Consider the following 20,420-nt stretch of genomic DNA (forward strand, 5'->3'; position numbering starts at 1 on the left):
TCCATCTCCTCTAAGTCAATCTTTGGGTTTTGGTCCATTGTCGTTAGAGATAATAATAAAATACTTGAAAGCAATATTAAGTCAAAATATCCAGGTCCACTCTGCACGGGTCTGAATTGTGTGCAATATATATATGGTTAAAAGCCTTTGAAGTAGATCGAAGCTGGGACATGTGACAAGATCAAAGCCACTTGTGTGTTCACTTCTGAGGTAGCTGAATTAGCTTAATGCTAATGCGGGCTAACATTAGCACACAATTCTCCGCTCACTTATTGAAGTGTAACTTTTTATTCAGACTTTTTATTTATTCTATTATATATCGTATGAATACAATTGCAAATCACATGATTCATACAATACATTTGTATAAAAACAGAGAAGTTAGAAAACGTATTGTTGAAGTTCATGGCTTTGATCTGTATATATATATATATATATACACAATTGTGAATAATTGAAATAGCTGGTGTTATTTTTTCATACTTTGCACTTAAAATATTTCAGAGGTCTGATAAGCAACCTTCAGACCTAAACTCAAAACTATCCTAAATAAAAGATCTGTGATTCAGCTCGATAGGAGCAACAAAACGAAAGTTGTGTACTTACAGATAATCATTCTGTATGTTGTTGTTCCATGAGATCAGTATCGGCTGCCCCTGTCTCTGTGTTTCAGTCCCATATGGTGAAATTAAATAAACAACTCATCAAATCATCATGTGCCGATTTTAAACCCGAGGTTTGACCCAGTGACCCACAGCCTGCTGCAGTGGTTTATCTGATGACTTAGAAGAAAGTTTGACTGGGTCTGTGGACTGTCTGTTGCTAAAAGCTGCACCTTCCCCCCCCCCCACAAAGTTTTATAAAGTGTGTGTGTGTGTGTGTGTGTGTTAGGGATTGGTGGAGGGAGGTAGGGGAGTCATTCTGGGTTTTAATTTGACAAATAGCCCATTGGCATGAATGACGGGTCTAAGGGAAGAAGACATGCCAGCTCACCAGACACACACTGATGCAGCACATCCACACACACATATTTATAATGGAAGTACTGACAACCTGGAAGAATGAAAGTGTTTGCATGCCAGCTCCTGCCATCCAAATACACACACATACACACACACACACTGACAGACCTTGTCCTGTCTCACAGATCATTTAATTGAGCCTTAGTACCAGATCTACCCAGCAACACACACACACACACACACACAAAAACACTCACAGACGTTTGTACACACACACACGCACATGCCAAGACATTCAAATAAAAATTATCCATAATCAAACTACAGCTAAGTTTCTCTCATGTGTCCCCCTCAAGACATCACTGGCTACAGAGTGATGTGCACTCCGACCAATGGGCAGCAAGGAAACAGCTTGGAGGAGTTCGTGCAGGCGGGAGAGAACTCGTGCACCTTGGAGAACCTCAGTCCTGGAGTGGAGTACAACGTCAGCGTGGTGACGGTGAAGGATGATATGGAGAGCACCCCCGTATCGACCATCATTACTCCAGGTGAGATGTGAATGAGATCAATGGCTGATCGATGGCCAACGGATTATGAATTACAAGTTTTATGAGTTTCTACGTGAACAGGTAAGACCGAGATGTTGTTTACAGAATCAACTTCTTTCAAAAGATAATAGATCTGTTAGCATTGCTGCTCTAACTCATCACCAACCAGCTAGTGGAAAAAGGAAAACAGATCTGCAACTGTTTTTTAATATTAATGCTTTATTTCCTTGGTATATATTTTAAGAGAAATTCAATGGAGAAGATTCATTGAATAACTAGTAGCTAACATCTCACTAAACAGTAATATATACCAGGAAAAGCAGCTTTATGGACATTCACTCTTCCATAGTTGTGATATATTGAATATATAAACCTAATGGAAGAGAAGAGTTGTCCTCGCTTCTTTTAACCCCTTTCCTTCCACCTTGCCTCTGTGTTTGGTGTTCCGTCTTCTGTCCCCTCTTTCTCTCCATCCTCTCCCCCTCCTTCCACACCCTCTCTCCACTTACCCAGACATCCCGCAGCTGACAGACCTCAGCTTCCAGGACGTGAGCGACACCACCATCAGCCTGCGCTGGTCGCCGCTCAACACCACGGCCATCACCGGTTACAGGATCACGGTGGTGGCGGCCGGCGAGAGCGTGCCCATCTTTGAGGACATGGTGCAGCCGACCACGGGCCAGTACACCGTCTATGGACTGGAGCCGGGCATCGACTACGACATCAGCGTGATCACGGTGACGGAGAACGGCGAGAGCGAGCCCACCACTGTCACGCAGCACACCTGTAAGATCGAAAACTCCCCAACAGGCATTGTCGTTAGTTATGATCAGCTGTACACAACTGTGTGTTGGTTGTGTGATTTGTGTTGTCTGCGAGTGAGCCATAAATCACGCTTTGTTATAAACCCCAATACATGGCTCTTAGGTCAAACGTTGAAAGTTGCTGATGTAATTGCCCTGTATTCTGGGTTTCCAGTTTAATAATCCTCAGTCTGTGTGTGTGTGTGTGTGTGTCTGTGTCTGTGTCTGTGTGTGTGTGTGTAACATCTGGTTTTAGTTGAGGAGGGATTTATCCCACTGAGGCAATTTTGCCCCCTAATGCAAACACTGCTTGTTCTCTCACTTTTAAGATGTCGTAAATCTTCAGACGCACATTTACACACAGACACACACAGACACACACACACACACAAAGCAGACTCCCTTTTTAAGGAAATTAATCTTTTTCTCTTCTACGTATTTCGTGTTTTTGCTTAGATAACATTTTAAATCATTTTGCTCTCTCCTCTCTTCAGCTGTACCGGCCCCCACCGATCTGAAGTTCGGCGAGGTCGGGCCTAACACTATTGAGGTCACATGGGTCACTCCCTTCGTCCCAAACTCTGCTGACATCAACAGTTTCCTCATCAGGTACAACAAAGAAATGCCCTCAATATTTTCATCAGATTAAGATGTCATCTTGAACGGATGTAGATTTCTAGTAGAAGTTCATCAGCGCATTATTCTTCCTATTTATTCAGGTATCACCCGATTGACGATGAAGATGATATTACAGAGACCAGTGCCGGAGGCCGGGATAACAACGTGGTGCTGAGGAGTAAGTTATTCGCCAAAAACAAAGCATTGACCTCAATGTTCATATACAAAAACAAATGACTACATTTGTTTTTTATTTCCTGTCCCCTCTGCACAGACTTGCTGCCTAACACAGAGTATCTAGTCAGCGTGGTGTGTGTGTATGAGCAGAGAGAGAGCTCGCCTGTTGTCGGAACCCAGAAAACAAGTGAGTTGTGCTCATCAGATTTGGTAATAAGATAATATCGGTCCAGAACTCCCCTCTGGTATCTAAGAAAACAGATGAGAACAAATAATAATGAATATATTTCCTTGTATCTTCAGCGATGGATTCACCGGTGGGCCTGCGTTTCTCGGAGATCTTCACCAATTCCTTCACCATCCACTGGCTCGCCCCCCAGAGCAAAATCACCGGCTACCGTATCCGTTACCAGATGGTCAGCGGCGGGAGGACGAAGGACGAGAGGCTGCCCCCCTCCAGGAACCACTTCACCCTGACAGGCCTCGCCCCAGACACTGAGTACCTGGTCAACATCTTCGCCGTCAGCGGGATCCAGGAGAGCCTGCCGCTCGATGGGAAACAGAAGACGAGTAGGAAACCTCGATTTAATGCTTGACTGTCACTTTTTCACCATTTTATCCTCATTATGATGTTAACGTGTGTCTTTTAATGTCTCTCTCTCTCTCCAGTTTCTGATGCTCCCACAGACTTGGACGTGCTGGACTCCAGCCCCACCAGTATCACTGTGCGCTGGGACGCCCCTCCTGTCACTGTGCGGTACTACAGGATCACCCACGGAGAGACAGGTGAGCTATAACATCTTACCATCCAATGTAATACGATAGGATTAAATATGATACGATTTTAATATGATACGATACAAGAAACCTTGTTTAGCCCTCCCTCTCAAGTTCTTAATAGTTGCTCTAGTTTCTTTCCATTTCCAGTTAAGATTCCTGTTACTTGTTCATCAGACTTTTAAAAGGCAGTTCTGTTTTCTTTACCATTGCTCATCTTTATCCAGGAGGTCACAGTAACCCCAAGGAGTTCACCGTACCTGGCTCTCAGTCCACCGCCACAATCTCTAACCTGAAGCCTGGTACCGACTACACCGTCACTGTCTACGCTGTGACTGGTCGAGGAGACAGCCCTGCATCCAGCACTCCCATCTATGTCACACACAAAACAGGTACACACAAAAGCGTCATGGATGCAAAACCAGGTTTCACCCATTTCTAGCAATTAGGCAGTTTCCTTTTGTTTCCGCTCTTCCTCCTCTCATCGTCTCTCCCGTCTCCTCCACCAGGTGTCGACTCCCCCTCTGGAATGGAGGTGACGGAGACGAATGACAACAGTGTCACGGTGAGGTGGAGCCCCGCCCAGGGCCCCATCAAGGGGTACAGGGTAACTGGGGTCCCCAAAAATGGACAGGGACCATCTTTTACTGAAGTGGTGGCACCAGGTATGTTCTCCGAAACAATATCCCACAAATTACAATTATATTTCCACTGCAGGAAAAATGTAATCTTTGTTGTTTTTATAAATCCTTGTTTTCACATTCTTCAATTCTTCTTCTCTTCTCCAGATCAGACCGAGTTGACTTTCTCAGGCCTGATGCCCACAGTGGAGTACGTTTTGAGTGTGTACGCACTGGGTCAAGATGGAGAGAGCTCTCCAATGGTGGTGAACGCTTTAACAAGTGAGGGTTTACATTCTCTAGAGAGATATAAATGGAATGTTCCACGCTTTAACAAATAGGAAAACAACCTAACGTCTCTCCTACTCACTTCTGCCTTTGACCCACCCTCTTCACCTTTAGACGTCGACCGTCCCAAAGACCTGAGCTTCGCAGACATCGACTCCACCTCCCTGCGAATCACCTGGGACAGTCCCGAGGGAATCGTGACTTCCTACCGCGTCTTGTACTCAAGTCCGGAGGAGGGTGAGCGAGAGGTGCATCCGGCTCCCCGAGGAGATGCAGAGTCCACTGTCATCTACGGTCTGCAACCTGGCACTGAATACACTGTGAAGGTCATCGCCATGCATGAAGACACCGCCAGCGCCCCAGTGATCGGGACACAAGCTACAGGTAACTTAAAATAATGAAATATTTTTGAAAATAGATAGATAAGGATTGAGATGGATTAGAAAAGGTCAAAATTGTATAAAAATTCAATTTCTTACTTGACTTTTTCCCTCTAACCATCTTTTACTTCTCTGTCCTCCCCCAGCCATCTCACCCCCCACCGACCTCCAGTCCTCCCAGGTTGGCCCCACCTCTTTCACAATACGCTGGGCTGTGCCGGGTCAGGAGAACCGACTGAGCGCCCTCAAGGGCCTCACAGGCTACCGTGTGGTGGTGAACCCAAAGAACAAGAGCGGGCCGACCAAAGAGATCAACTTGGCTCCAGACGCCACTCAGGCACACATCTCTGGGCTCATGGTGAGTGTGGGTCTGTGGAAGGGGGTGTGGGGGGGGGGGGGCTGGTTCTTTCTCATCTATTAAACAGAAGTGATCAGTGAGCGTCACTGTGGAGCTGAACTAAGGACATCTAGCCATAGACGAACACATTATTCACTGGTTTATCATATTTTGATACATTTCAGGTATTCACAAGTTGATTTTATGTCCCCCTTAATGTGCCTGGTTTTATTTAATCAAGATCCAGGAATTAATTATCTTAGAAATCACTGAAAATGCTGCAAAACAACCCATCTTACAATGTTAAAGAAAGTGTAAAGTCCATATTAACTGGGTTCATCCCTGGGTTAAGTCCCATCCCTGCACAATTTTGTTTTTTTTATGTAATCTTGTAAACTGACAAACAAACACAGATGAATACATAACCTTGTTTGTAAAAAATACAATCTAAACCTACTGGAAAGTTCCAGCCTCAGCTTTCCTACAGTATCCTCTAATGCACCTGAGACATGCAGCGACAAACACACACGTGGAGGCATGAAAACCCCCCCCGATCATCACTCACAGGAATAAAAGTAATACATAGGCAGGCTGATACATGCGGATCCAAACGTGTAAACATTCACATAACAGTGGTAATTGTGGCAGCAGCAGCCAGGACACTGCAACTCTATTCTATGGAGATTGTGCAACATGTCTTATGTGTTGTGTTTCTCTTTTCCTCCGTCTCCATTAGATCGCAACTACGTATGAGGTCAATGTTTACGCCATGAAGAACTCTCTGACCAGCAGACCAGTCCAAGTGGAGGTCGCCACTTTGGAGAGTGAGTCACTAACTCAAACATTTACACATAGTTGTCCTACAGGAAGACACTGAGATAGCATTGTTGATGCTTAAACTTTGTTCAGTATAGTTATAAGCAAACAACAATCATGTATACACACTCTTTCGTTCCCAGTTTTGTCCATTGCCTTCTCTCTCTCACTCTCCTCTTCCTCATCTTCCTGAAGACATCAGCCCACCTCGCCGCGTGCGCATCTCCGACGTTAACGACTCCTCCATCACTCTGACCTGGCGCTCCAAGACGGAAACCATCTCCGGCTTCCTGGTCGAGGCCACGCCCACATCCTCCACGTCAGGCTACGTGCCCATCAAGAGGACCATCGGCCCGAACTCGCGCTCCTTCTCTATTACAGGTACACGGGCCGGGAGAATGTAAACACACAAAGTATAAACCTGGCAGGCGTCAGGCGTCAGGCGTCGTTGTGACTACACACAGGCCCTCATTGATTTGTCTGTGTCTCTATATCAGGTCTGGAGCCTGGCACTACTTACAAGATCAACATCTACACTCTGAAAGGGAATGGACGCAGCGCCCCCCTCACACTCACCGCCACCACAGGTACCCATCAAACCCTCCCCTGCAGTCTCAGTCAGTGTTTTGGAGGGCGGCAGATGTTATGTAGCACTTAAAGTATTTTGGTGTGATTAGCATTGAGTGTGATATCTGCTGATTATCTAGATCTTCTGCCCAACACGTTTTTGAAAGAGTTGTTCAAAGTATTTACTTCAATGTTCTGCCTCACTCCAGCTAAACCTTTGGTGATCCCGCCCACCAACATCCGCTTCACCTTCCTTAACCCGAGCAGCATCTCTTTCACCTGGGAGCCGTCCCGCAGCCTGGGGGTCACTGGGTACTACGTCACCTACGAGGCGGCCGGGGGTTTGCCTCGAGAGGTCATCCCCAGGCCCCACGCAGGCCAAAGCTACGCCACAGTCAGTGGTGAGTGCAGAGCATGACACGGATCCACGGGACCCACAGTAACTGCAGATACATTGATTTTAAAATGTGACGAATAAGAAATGAACCCGCTGATGTGTAACTATTGTTTGGTCACAGGTCTGAAACCAGGAACAGAGTATGTCATTAAGATCGTTGCACTGCAGAACGCTTTGAGAAGCACGCCTCTAGTGGGCAAAGCCAGAACACGTAAGTACAACTGTTTGCATTAATGGTGGGTTCCTCTGTTTGAGTGTGACTTGCTCTTGTGTTAAGATATTTAAAGTCAAAATGTAGTTTCTTATTTTGGAGAAATTAAAAACGGTACCTCTCACCCTTTCAGCCTAAATCATGGCATTCTGAAGTTGTTCGGTCCAACTGTGGCTGAGGAATTAAAGAAGAACAGGAGCAGCTATTTAGACTTTTACAAAACTGTTGATAAAACCATGAAGTTTAATCAGAAACAGAAATACTTCATTGTTCCCCAGAGGGAATTTGGTATTTTACTGACTAAAATTAGTATTTCCTGTTTAAAAAAAGCAAACAGAACTCTTTGAACCAGGCTTCAAAGTTTTTACCATTAAATTACAGCAAGTAAAGACAATGGAAAAAGTGAATGAGTCAGAACTATCCATTAGAATGCTGTTTTTATATAAGGTGACTGAAGATGAACAGTACTTGAAGATATATCTCATCTTTCCATTGCTTTAGATTTGATTTATTTGTCACCATGGTTGTTTAATAAATAAATTATCTTACGACAGCTGCACAAGTTTTAGCCGTTATGCTATACCGCCCCCTGCTGTACTGTGCTTCTGTTCCTTGGCCCAAATGCTTTGCAGATAAACTGCTGTAAGTGTCAGACTCAGGTCATTATAGTGTTATCATAACCAAGTTACAGCTTTAAGAGTATGAGGAGCAATGCATGAAAATTGTGTTAATACACATTTTAATATCAGTCTGGTTCTATGGTCTGGATTCACCAACTGCATTGTGTAATCCTGCATTTCTGATGGAGTCTGGTTTTCCCTCACGAGTGTTACGTTAAACCAGATGGACATTCCTCCTCTGGTTCAAACACAGTGGAAATACATTCATTTCTGCCTTGCCTTGCTGACTGCTAACAGCTGGCATACATGTGTCTGTTGTCCAATCAGAGCCAGCCACAGATGATCAGCTATTGGTCCCTGAGCTGCCTCGGCTTCCTGTTCCTTACCGACCCAGCACAGACATCCTGGATGTTCCTGAGACCTTCACTGACCAGATGTAAGAACCTGTATATTCATTCTGCTACCTGAAATGATTTACTTATAGAATGTATTTTAATCCCCTTTTTTAAATTCCTCATCTTCTTTCTTCTTCTTTCTCCTTTTTCTGTGTCCAGTTTCAACAACAACCACGTGCACTTGGCTGGCACCAGTGGTCAATACCAGCCAGGCCAGCAGGGCCAGCACATCTACACAGAGTACCAGAACCTAGGCCCCAATAATGGACTGAATGTCCCCTACACGGGACCCAAAGAGGGCCAGAGACCCACTCTCAGAGAGCCCCTCATCTATATTCCTGTAGCAGGCCCTGACGGGAACAGAGTACCACTGGTCAAGGTGTGTGAGCCTGAAATGATCGGATGTAAATCTGACAAATATTACATTTTGCAGGGGAGCAAAGGGAATATTGTATTAAACTGTCTCATTGATGTTATGATCTCACTCTGTCCGTACGCCGTGTGTTCGATGCCGTAGGTGAGCGACGGTCCTCTACCCGGTCTGGCATTCGGTTTCCCCGACAATGAGACAGACCTGCCCCAGGAAGCACAGACGATCACAGCCATCTCCTGGCAGCCCATTCCCCAGACCTCAGAGTACGAGGTGTCCTGTAATCCCATCACTCACTTGGAGGAGCAGAGCTTCCAGGTACACACACACACACACACACACACACACACAAACACACAAACACACACACGCACACACGCACACGCTCTCATGTATTTACTGCTGGAAATGTAAAGACCCCTCGTTAACTTTGTCCTCCTCCGTATAGATGCGTCTTCCTGGCACGTCTAACAGCGCCACACTGATTGGCCTGACCTCTGGAGCGTCCTACAACGTTGTGGTGGAGGCCATGAGGGGCGGGGCTAAAGAGAAGGTTCTGGAGGAAGTCGTTACCGTTGGCAATACTGGTACAGTGGTCCACACGAGGAGAATTTCTCTTTCGGCACAACAAGCTTGACTTTAACACATGAAAAAAAATCGAACCATAAATAGAATGAATTTTAATGACGTGATATCTGTTGGTCAAGGCAAAACACATCATCTAGTCCTTTTCTAAACATGTTTTTCTTCCCTCTCTTAGTTCCAGGTGACGTTCCCATCACCGCCAACCGGGACGTGTGCTACGACACGTTCACACACACCTATCACGAGTTGGGCTCCGAGTGGGAGCGCATGTCCGACACCGGCTTCAAGCTGTGGTGCCGCTGCCTCGGCCTGGGCAATGGTCACTTTAGGTGTGATTCATCCAGTGAGTGGCTTTATAACACCAAACCCTGCATGCTTTGCAAAAACACCCGACTGCACCACATGGAATTAGAAGTGAAATAATTCTATGGGATTTACACAAAAGGAATTTATAAGAGGGAATTATCAAATGTCCAAAGACTTTCTTAGCAAGCATTGAGTCATAAGATGGACTTATTAAATACTCTCTTTATGAATGAGCAAATTTGATATGTTACGTCTTATAAATTCCTTAACCATTGTGGTGTTAAAGACATAGAATTTGTCAATTCCTGTTCTATGTGCAGCAACATGCAGTGATACGATCTCAGTGTGGGCAACCAGACGATTTACTACATGAATGCGTTGTGGAGAAAATCATTTCTGTGCAATTTATTACATGTTTCAACCAGTTAAACTCTGTGGTTTGCTCACACTGGCCTAAATGCTATGTCTCCATAATAATATACATATTTGGGGAAGCTAAGCTTAGCCAATCAGCTAACCTGAGCCTCAGTTTTGTTTGTATTGTCTTCATAACTAACACGACAATACCAGAAACTGAGCTCATCATCATTCATCAGCGGTGATTTAGGTCTGTCCGTCTCTGTTTATCTCAAACTGGGAAAACGTGCGAATTCAAGTGGAAACCAGTGAAACTCAGACAATGACTGTCCTTAAGTTTGTCTTTTATCTGCTGTCTGAAATGTATTTTGCACAGGGAAGATGAATTCCCCCCCTTTGAACCTTATTGTGTTTTATAGACATTGCAATTTTGACTGTGCTGTGTGGAAATCAGATGAATGTTGTGTATCTGTCACTGCAGTGTGAAGAGGACACTTATTAACATTGCTCTTTACCCAAACTGATGAACTTCTCTCCCATGTTCACATCCCTTCCCTCATTTTATCCATTCTTTGCTCCATTCTCCATCTCCAATTTATTACCTATCTCCTCACTTCTACATCTCATCCTCGTGTACTTCTATCTTCACTCCCTTGCTTCCTTCGCACTCTCTCCCCTCCTCCTTCGTTCCCTCTCCCTGCTTCTTCCCCCTCATCCAGAGTGGTGTCACGACAACGGCAACAACTACCGCATCGGGGAAAAGTGGGATCGCCAGGTGGAAAATGGTCACATGATGAGCTGCACCTGCATGGGGAACGGAAAGGGAGAATTCAAGTGTGAACCCCGTAAGTGAACACACGACACGCTGCGTCTCCCTGCTGACATTAACTTCTCCCCGGTTCACTCTGGTTTACATTAACTTTCTCCACTCTTAATGTTGCTTTTTATTTTTAACTCAAACTTCTAGATCTCCAGCAGGCGACAGCACAATTTCAATATTTATTTTTCCTTCCTGCAGATGATTCGACATGTTACGACGATGGAAAGATGTACCAGGTGGGAAACCAGTGGCAGAAAGAATATATGGGCGCCATCTGTACCTGTACCTGCTACGGAGGACAACAGGTGGGTAACACACTGTGCATGTGTGCAAGTTTTTTGAGCGCACAAACCTCCTCTGTGCTGCTTTAGGGATTATATTGAAAGTGTTTGCAGTAACTCTGGTTGTCTGCATCTCTGTGTAGCACGATGGAAACCATGAGGCCTGAGTGTTTGTGTGTGTGCGTCTCTCTGTAGGGCTGGCGTTGTGAGAACTGCAGGAGACCAGGACCACATACGGATGTAGACGCTGACCTCCTGCAACCTGTCAACTCCGATGTCTACGACCGGTACCGAGAAAACTCTCTACGCAAACTGGTCAGTGGCTCACTTTGAATTTGAGCTTTCATATGGTGACTTCATCTTCTCCTCTTCGCATTTTCATTCTGCTAAATATTGTAGATTGAGAAAAAAAGCTAATTTATATAGATATTTAGTTAGAGATCAACACAATCATGTTTGTACATTAAGGCATTAACGACTACTGCATATTAAAGTAGTTAGAGTCAGTTATTCATTAAAAAGTAGTCGACGAGTCCATTAATCACTGTAGACTTTTTTATTTCTGACCCATAATGTGTTTATTAACATTAATTGTGAGGGATTCAAAAAGTGAATCCAGTCAAAACTAATCCTCTCCTCGTCTCCTTTCCTTCTCTCCTGGCCCCTCCCTCGTTGCCGTCCAGAACATCCATTGTCCAATCGAATGCTTGAGGCCCGAGCTGCTCGCCGATGCTCTCAGCCCCACAGAGTAGAGCCGGGCGGAGTGTGGGTGAATGAGGAAGACGTGAGACCCCTTTCAGGATGGAAGCCTCCTCCTGCTGTCATGTAAAGACCTCTCCATTAGATCTGTGCCTGAAAGACCCCCACCAGCACCACCACCACCACCACTAAATTGTAGTGCCTTAACAAAGACTTTTCAACACCAACCACTGTGCCTGTTCAAAGACCTTTTCATGTTCTTCACCAAAAACATGGATTTCTTCATCAAATGACATAAGTCCTGCTGCTTTGTCACCTCGAACCCAAACTCACCACACACACACGACAACACACACACACTTTTTACTGTTGCATTGGTACTTTTTGGACTTCATTTGATTTCAGAACATTCCATCACAATTCTCTCCCTTTTGAACAAAATGGAACACACCACTACAAACCTCCATCCCTGATGATTCCTGTAGTATCTGATGTACTTCCCACAATTTATGAGTCTTTTTGTGACTAACGTGTACGCAGAAGACATTAGTAATAACAATAGATATTAGTAGACTGCATTGTGGATCCTTGTACATTTCCAAAACCAAAATTGTTTTGCAAAACTTTACATTTCATATATTTGCCTTTTTGCCAGGAACTATTGTTACAGTTCCTGTCTCAACTCGTTTGACCTCTACAGACATGAAAGATGCTCAATTTAATTCATCTGGCATTTTGTATTCTTTATTGTGAAGGGGGTTACAGTTGTAAAAGTGAGCAGAACAACTGGTCACTAATAACTCTCTCTGGTTTACAAATTAAAACTTCAAACCTTCTTAAAAAGATAAGCACTGTTACCTTTGAGTATGTGTGTGTTTAAAACATTGCCTTGTAGCACATCTACAATCTATAGAGCCAACGCTGACTGACCAAAAGTTGGACTCTTGCTTCAAAAAATGAATGGGGAAGAAAAAACAAAATCACCATTATTTCCAAGTGAAATGCATTTTTAATTACATAAATGTTTGTATTTTTTTATTTATCCCTTTTTATTCAGGCATTTTGTTCAATGCTATTTTGGGGTGTACACTTTATTTTTTGATTTAACATGTTTTTATATTGTTGGTGCCAAACTCTGAACTACTGTGGATTGAATCTTTTTAATAAAAATCCAAGACAATTCTTTTTGGTTTTCTTCCTCTGTGGGAGGGTAAGGGGGGGAGAAGCAAACACGCATGCAAGCCTATGACATAATGAGGATATAGACAGCACTAGTAAATCTTGTCATTGATGGTCAACTGCCCCATTGGGGCCAATTTACTGGCCCCAATGGTTATGATCAATTTCATTATAAGTGTTAAAAGATGACACGAAGCAGCAGGTTGGGCTTTGGAATGATTCAATAACGATAGGAAGCTTACTGATGTACAAGGAAAGCAACAAATCTAGAGGTGCTACTGCTGAGAGACAGCAAATGTATATGAAAACAAGTTTAAAATCAAACAAAAGACAAAATAAGGAGTAGATACCTATTTTATATGGCAAAAAATGGAAATATAACATAGTTCTGAGAAAATAATGAAGGAATTGTTATTTTTGGGTGAACTAGCTGTGAACATAGGCCAGTCTTAGTCAGATATACATAAAAACCCAAAAAGTTTTAAATTCAGCAGAGACATGTTTTGCTTTATGCCAAATGGGTGGGAATCAGATTGCAGTGTATCAGCATAAGTCAGGACAACATGCCCTTTATCCTCATGTGATTGAGACTATCAAGGTTCACTTTGTCATAACACCACAGACAGGAGGGCAAACAGAGAACTCCAAACCGGGAGCACTCCTTGGTCAACAGTCTGTGAAAGGTAACTGACGACAGCCTCATCTAATCTAATCTCCTCATGGATAGAGGGGTTTTAAAGACGTGATCTTAATCAATGACGTGACGTCGTAGCTGAAGGATCGCAGAGGACAAACTATACAAGTTTGGAGGGTTTACTTTTATTCTGAAAAAAAAAGGAAAATTTATTGCCGGACGTGACATCACTTATGCTTCTCTCCTTCAAAATAAATGGCGTAAAATAGTAGTAACGATTTGAGTTCTTTTTATAAGCAAAACTTTCAAAGGATCTGTCGTGCCATCTTTTCTTCTTCTTCTGCTTCTTATTGTTGTTATTTGTCACATATTAAATTAAGCTGTTTAATGAAATAGACGAGTTTGTTCTTTATATGTTCTTTAAGGCTATCTTTCTTGTTTTTGTTCTGGCTTGTTTTGTTCTGTCTTATTCCCATGCATTTTGTAAAAACACACTTAGTAACATTGTTTAAATAAAATTTGTAAATCTAAGTTATTATTTACAGGAAACCTCGGACTTAGGGGTCTGAATAAAATATTCACTTCAGTACATCGACATCCTCCAAGAATCACGGTGCCCTTATTCTGAAAAGAACCCGAGCGGAAGTGTTGAGACTATTGCCCCTGCTGTGGAAGCGACGCTCGGGACACAAGTTAGAGAGAGAGGGAGTGAGAGAGAGTGATATCAGAGAGAGAGAGAGAGAGATCTGCTGTTGTCAATAGACGTGAAGATGGCGAACATGTGCATCGACAGTCTGATCCTGAAGCTGCACGAAGTGAATGCGGTGAAGTTCGGACAGTACAAGCTGAAGAGCGGCATGATGACGCCCATCTACATCGACCTGCGGGTGCTGGTGTCGCATCCCGCGCTCATGAACCAGGTACACACGTGCTGCTGCTGCTGATCCTCCATGACTCTACAGCGTGTTTCCATAACGCGACCCACTCTGCTGTTCGTCCTGCTGCTCCACTGCCGCCTGTTCTCAGATCCGTGTTGATATCCGCTCTGGAAGTTATAATTAGAGCACACGTGGCTGTGTACCAGCTCAACACGCTGGTGCACTTCTGTTGAACACTCATCGGGAGCGATGACACCTTCATTACTAAACAGACTTATTAATAGATGTCCTTGAAGGATTCTGCAGCTATTGGTTAATGCAAGACTTAATATGACATTTAAAGGTTCAGTGTGTAGAATTCAGTGACATCTAGTGGTTAGTTTTATGTTGCAGCTGGACTACCCCTCACATCACCCCCCCTTTCCAAACATGAGAGAGAACCTGTAGCCTTTAGTTGTCATAAAAACTCAAAAGGTGTTTAGTTTGTCCAGTCTGGGCTACTGTAAAAAAAAAAACATGGCTGCCTCCGTACAGAGGACCCATTTTAAATGTAAATATAAAGTATAAAGGGCCCAATTTAGGGTAAACAAAACAGCAATTTAGATAAAACATACAAATGAAAAGGGCTATAGCACTGACATTGAAGAAATTATCCAAGCTGACTCAATCAACTGGTAAATCTGTATTTATGATTAAGCTCAACCTGCCATAATCAGAATGTACACGATGAGCTTAAAAGTTTCCAGTAAAGAACCAGATTTGTCTGAAAGTTGTTGAGTTTGTCTCCCTGTGAGGTCTGAGTGTAATAGATTCACTTTATGGAGTTTAAACGTGATCATGAAATGTGTTTGACCTCGAAAGAAACTACATTAGATGTGTCTATGTCCCTTTATGGTTACATTCTGATCTTTTTAATGCTTTAAACCTTGTTTTACTCTCAGGTGTCGAGTCTCATGTACCAGCGAGTGGAAGAAGAGGGTCTGCAGTTTGACTCGGTGTGTGGGGTTCCCTACACGGCGCTGCCCATCGCCACGATTATCTGCTCCAGGAACGAACTGCCCATGCTCATCAGACGGAAGGAGGCCAAGGACTACGGTGGGTGCTGAGAGGGAAGGACAGAATCAATGGACCCGGCTTTTAAAAGGTCCAGTCTGTAGTTCTCTGCTAGATAGTGGACCAACTCAAAGTCCATAATAGTGACTGCTGAGCTTCCTCGTGTTCTTCTTGTAGGGACCAGGCGTATGGTGGAGGGGTCGTATCGCGAGGGGGACACGTGTCTGATCATCGAGGACACCGTGACCACCGGCTCCAGCATCATTGAGACTTCTGAAGTCCTCTACAAAGAGGGACTCAAGGTTCAGTATCAAAACACAGTGGTGATGATGTTCCAGTGATGGTCCTGATTAAAGTGATTCATCACTGCAATGGCTGTAGAAGTACAGGGACCGTGATTTTTCTAATATTTGCTTGATTGCTCCAGGTGACAGATGCCATCGTCCTCATGGACAGAGAGCAAGGAGCAGTGGAGATGTTGGCGTCTCGGGGAATCCACCTCCATCCCATCATCTCCATGTTCAAGCTGCTCAACGTGCTGCATGCAGCCCAACGCATCGACGACCAAACTGCCCAGAGCGTCCGCGAGTTTATCCTGGGCAACAACACTTTCAGGTACAGTTGTGCAGCTTTGTCCCTTTTTGCTGACACTTGTGTTCTTTATGTTTTGATGGGCCTGTCCCAGAGTGACATTTGCAACTTGCCCCTTCCAGCCCCAAGGAGGAGAACGGCAATGAGGCTCCTGCCACCAAGAAGCCATGTGTGGAGCAGAAGCTGGAGCTGAGCTACGCTGACAGATCCAAGCTGCCAAGTAACTAAAGCTGCTTTCAGGGCCTGCACAGAACTCCAGACATTTTCCTGAGATTAATGTCCCTGTCAGTTGCTCTGGACATTTTCCTGAACTGTTCGTGCTTGTAGATACAGCGGGGAAGTTTCCGGAAACTTCATCGCGATCAAGTGTTGATGGTGTTTGAAGTAAAACTGGAGAAATGCAAACATCTCAGAATGAAAAAGAGGACAGATAAAGATGTCAACTTGGAAAGACAAGGACATTCAAGAGCTTTTGTCAATAAGGGCCGATGCAAGCAGTGATGTGCTGTAAACTAAAACACATGCAGCAGCAGATTTTGAGATCCGTGTGACAAGCTAAATATAATTGACGATATATCAGTACTCAATTTGAGTACTGATAGTTATGCTACTCAATATTGCATTGGGAAATACATCTCTTCCTCTACTCTCCCCTCTTTTTCCCCCCCTGCAGACATTCACCCTCTGGCCTCCAAGCTGCTGAAGCTCATGGAGGACAAGCGGTCGAACCTCTGCGTGTCGGCGGACGTGACCAGCAGCCAGGAGCTTCTCCAGCTGGCCGACTCTTTAGGTCCCAAGATCTGCGTGCTGAAGACGCATGTGGACATCCTCGAGGTAAAGGAGCGGAACCCACTCTGTTGCAAAGGAGAACTTTGTCGAGACAAGTGCTCTGACCGTGTCATGTCTGCTGACAGGACTACACGGCGGACTGCTGCCAGAGGCTGCAGGAATTGGCGGGGAAACACAACTTCCTCATCTTTGAAGACCGCAAATTTGCCGACATTGGGAACACGGTCAAGCATCAGTACCAAGGTTAGAGGATTTAGTGAAGTTTAAGTCTGAATTTGTATGAGGCTTATTCATAGACTGTCACAAAACTTTTCTCTTTTGAATGTTTAAGTTGCTTTACAGTGTGCTCGTGCTTCCCTGTCTTCCAGGTGGTCTGTACCAGATCTCGTCTTGGTCCCACATTGTGAATGCTCACGCGGTGCCGGGGCCCGGTGTGGTGAAAGGTCTGAGTGCAGTAGGGAAGAGTCTGGGCCGAGGCTGTTTGCTCATAGCACAGATGAGCTCCCAGGGCTCACTGGCCACTGGAGAATACACACAGGCCGTGGTACGCGTGGTTCTCCGTATGTTGTCCATCTCCTGTAGCTACAGGTTGTCGGTGGTTAACTCTGTTCTCTGTGCTCGCAGCTGAAGATGGCAGAGGAGCAGTCCGACTTTGTGATCGGCTTCATCTGCGGCTCCAAGGTCGGCACCAGGCCGGAGTTCATCCACATGACTCCCGGGGTGCAGATGCAGGCTGGAGGTGAACTGACGCTTTTCATCAGACCAATCACTTTTTCAACCTTTTGTTTTCATTTGAGTGTAATTTACATTCCGAGTATTGGAAAAGAAATTTCCATTTATGCCACAAATACATCACTTCACTTATTGCATAAAAACGGTTCTATATGTATTAAAAACCTCTTTAACTTAATAATAATGACAATTCCATTTTCAGACATCTACAATTTAATTCTGATTAATCCTAATCCAAGTTTCACCTAAATCAAGATACCTTAAATTAAGTTTGAACACTGTGGTGCTGGAGATATCATGAACTTAAATGACCAATCAGAATGATACTGTAGATATCTGAAACTGGTATTAAAGATTATAATCTATTAGGATGTAATATAATTCGACTTTTGAAACAGAATTGTTTTATAGTCACAGTAAGTGTCTCAACGACATTGTTGATATTGTAAAGTAAATTCCAAAAAGTGAAACTTGGCATGAAGACAGAAACTACACTGGTGTTGTGACTCATCTTTAACAGTAGGTGGTGCTTTAGCACAAGAAATCACATCTGGATTTTCTCCCCTGTGCACAACAATCCGTCCCTCCCTCTCTACTCCTCTTCAGTCATGCATCCCATCTCTCTGGGTCTCTCTCCTCATACAGGTGACGGGTTGGGCCAGCAGTACTCCACCCCAGAGGAAGTTATCCACACTAAAGCCTCTGACATCATCATCGTGGGACGGGGCGTCCTGGAGGCGCCCGATAGGCTGAAAGCTGCCGAGTCGTACAGAAAGTCGGGTTGGGATGCTTACACAAAGCGCCTGAGTCCAAGCGGCCAATAGGAGCTCGGGAGTAGTGTTATCATTAAGCCTCTTCCAAAACTTAACTCTAATAATTAGCTATGCAGATGATCTGGGAGTGTTTGTTTTTTTACATAGTCCACATAGAGCAGAGTGCACATGCTTGAATCCATCGACACAAGCATGTACACTTTCACATTTAAATGCAAAATAAGCTGTTCCTACACAAACAGATGTAGATGTTTGGGATCAGACGTGTTACTGTTAAATATGCTGTCGTTCCATCCTGTCCTTAAATAAGCTGCTTTAGATGTGTGTGTGGTTCTGATTCCCTCCAATTCATCCCTCGCAAAACCCACACTGACCTCTGATCAGCTGAGGGAACAATCCAGATTCAGCTAAATGCTTCAACTTGAGGATAAAATGTGTTTTAATTACTTTTTATCTTGTTAATTAGATCACCTCTTCCACTGATGCTTGTCTCTTTCAATAGCTCACAGGCCCTGTGTCTGCTCTGTGTAGAATTGCTGAAATACTACACAAAATGTTGGTAGAACAAATACGGGTGTGTATGGGAAATGCCTGTTAATGGTTGTAGAATATTTCCGTTGATATTTGGGGCTCTGTTCTTTTCTTTTTTATAGAACACAATCAAGGATCTTTTGAGCTTCGGATTTGCTGAAGCTGTATTTTCCACATCACAGACACAAATCTGTGTTAGTTACAGTCTTTCATTTTCAGCTCGAGCTCATCAGTATTAAGTTGATTCAAATGGCTTGAGCGTGTTTCTGTAATGGATGCCAGGGTTTTCAATAACAAACTGTAATCTTGACTTAATATTTTTTTGAAAATGGAAAGTTAGGAATTTTATAGGACAACAACTTAAAAATGATAGTGTGTTGTTTACTCTGTCGAGAACATGACGGAACCTTCTGCTTCACATGAGTTCAGCCTTTTGCATCAGTTGTGATTATTGTCTGTATCATCAGGGTTATTCCCTCTGATCACTGTGAATCCCAAAACAGGAGAAATCTGACTGGAGCCAGATTAATAACTGACACAACTAACTCCACTGCCGTCCACGCTGCTCAGTAAAATAAGTTTTAGTTAAGGCAGTTCTTTTTCTCAGGTGACTCACAATCAGAGAGCGGACAGGACAAAGTGTGGAAGGAGTTTGCCCACTGGTTATTTACTCTCTCCCAAAAGACAGGTTGATAAACAGGAAAGAGCTGCCTCCACTTTGACCCCTCCCCCTTGGAAAGACTTTGCAAACAGAGACCTGAGGCTGCAACTGTTGTGAGTTTGGACCTAATGTGAATGCAGTGAAAACGGTTTGTGGTTTTGTGATTCATTCAATGGATAAATATGAAGTTTCCTTTCCTACAGAGGTCGATAGATTTGGGTTTTTGTGCCACTAAGTTTCCTAATAGAAGATGCAGTGACTTGTTTTGTATAATGAACTCAATAAAAACTTCTTGTTTCAACATTGTTTTATATTTAATTCTAAATGATTTTCAACTGTCAATCGTGTATCTTTACTTTACTCAATATAGAAAGGTCTGGATACCGGATGAATGGCCGAGTTGAGCTGTGGATTATGAGTGATCATGATTTCACCTGACTTTAAAGTGACCCCGCTAAAATGAGATTCAGGTTTGAAGGAATCATACAATTACTAACTAGTTTAAGTGCACACATACTGTTAGGATCTTGAGGCTCTGTTTGTGTATTTCTGAAAGATTGGGTGCGACATGGTTGAAATGAATATTCCAGTTTTCTCAGAAGTTTTATTGGTTTTGATTTATCTATTATGAAAAGTGAAATAATGCAAATTAGTATTAAATAAAT

The 20,420-nt window shown here is 43.8% G+C and overlaps 2 protein-coding genes across 3 annotated transcripts in view; both read left to right on the plus strand.

Annotated features, from left to right (window-relative positions):
- fn1a (fibronectin 1a) overlaps positions 1 to 13,116 on the plus strand; it is a 33,364-nt gene extending 20,248 nt beyond the window's left edge. The window contains exons 24-49 of the mRNA XM_062403156.1: positions 1,319 to 1,510; positions 2,024 to 2,296; positions 2,808 to 2,922; positions 3,033 to 3,109; positions 3,206 to 3,295; positions 3,412 to 3,678; positions 3,778 to 3,894; positions 4,113 to 4,277; positions 4,395 to 4,550; positions 4,674 to 4,787; positions 4,908 to 5,177; positions 5,320 to 5,531; positions 6,247 to 6,334; positions 6,522 to 6,707; positions 6,824 to 6,913; positions 7,103 to 7,294; positions 7,412 to 7,501; positions 8,449 to 8,557; positions 8,676 to 8,895; positions 9,034 to 9,204; positions 9,335 to 9,473; positions 9,647 to 9,814; positions 10,854 to 10,979; positions 11,153 to 11,259; positions 11,431 to 11,550; positions 11,919 to 13,116. Coding sequence (XP_062259140.1) covers positions 1,319 to 1,510; positions 2,024 to 2,296; positions 2,808 to 2,922; positions 3,033 to 3,109; positions 3,206 to 3,295; positions 3,412 to 3,678; positions 3,778 to 3,894; positions 4,113 to 4,277; positions 4,395 to 4,550; positions 4,674 to 4,787; positions 4,908 to 5,177; positions 5,320 to 5,531; positions 6,247 to 6,334; positions 6,522 to 6,707; positions 6,824 to 6,913; positions 7,103 to 7,294; positions 7,412 to 7,501; positions 8,449 to 8,557; positions 8,676 to 8,895; positions 9,034 to 9,204; positions 9,335 to 9,473; positions 9,647 to 9,814; positions 10,854 to 10,979; positions 11,153 to 11,259; positions 11,431 to 11,550; positions 11,919 to 11,987 — 3,923 coding nt within the window. The 3' untranslated portion in view covers positions 11,988 to 13,116. The remainder of the gene's footprint in view (positions 1 to 1,318; positions 1,511 to 2,023; positions 2,297 to 2,807; positions 2,923 to 3,032; positions 3,110 to 3,205; positions 3,296 to 3,411; positions 3,679 to 3,777; positions 3,895 to 4,112; positions 4,278 to 4,394; positions 4,551 to 4,673; positions 4,788 to 4,907; positions 5,178 to 5,319; positions 5,532 to 6,246; positions 6,335 to 6,521; positions 6,708 to 6,823; positions 6,914 to 7,102; positions 7,295 to 7,411; positions 7,502 to 8,448; positions 8,558 to 8,675; positions 8,896 to 9,033; positions 9,205 to 9,334; positions 9,474 to 9,646; positions 9,815 to 10,853; positions 10,980 to 11,152; positions 11,260 to 11,430; positions 11,551 to 11,918) is intronic.
- A 590-nt stretch (positions 13,117 to 13,706) lies between these two features.
- umps (uridine monophosphate synthetase) lies at positions 13,707 to 20,056 on the plus strand. Of its 2 annotated transcripts, XM_062403158.1 has the most exons (11): positions 13,716 to 13,796; positions 14,293 to 14,667; positions 15,567 to 15,720; positions 15,856 to 15,980; positions 16,106 to 16,293; positions 16,392 to 16,489; positions 16,943 to 17,103; positions 17,184 to 17,301; positions 17,427 to 17,602; positions 17,683 to 17,797; positions 18,436 to 20,056. In XM_062403158.1, the coding sequence occupies exons 2-11, from the start codon at positions 14,518 to 14,520 to the stop codon at positions 18,612 to 18,614; spliced, it is 1,464 nt and encodes a 487-aa protein (XP_062259142.1). In that variant the 5' UTR covers positions 13,716 to 13,796; positions 14,293 to 14,517; the 3' UTR covers positions 18,615 to 20,056. The 2 variants fall into 2 exon arrangements, with proteins under 2 accessions (XP_062259143.1, XP_062259142.1); XM_062403159.1 differs by lacking the exon at positions 14,293 to 14,667 and having other exon boundaries at positions 13,707 to 13,796.
- The last annotated feature ends 364 nt before the right edge of the window (positions 20,057 to 20,420 follow it).

Source organism: Platichthys flesus, chromosome 13 (genome assembly GCF_949316205.1).
Source record: "Platichthys flesus chromosome 13, fPlaFle2.1, whole genome shotgun sequence".
NCBI lineage: Eukaryota > Metazoa > Chordata > Actinopteri > Pleuronectiformes > Pleuronectidae > Platichthys > Platichthys flesus.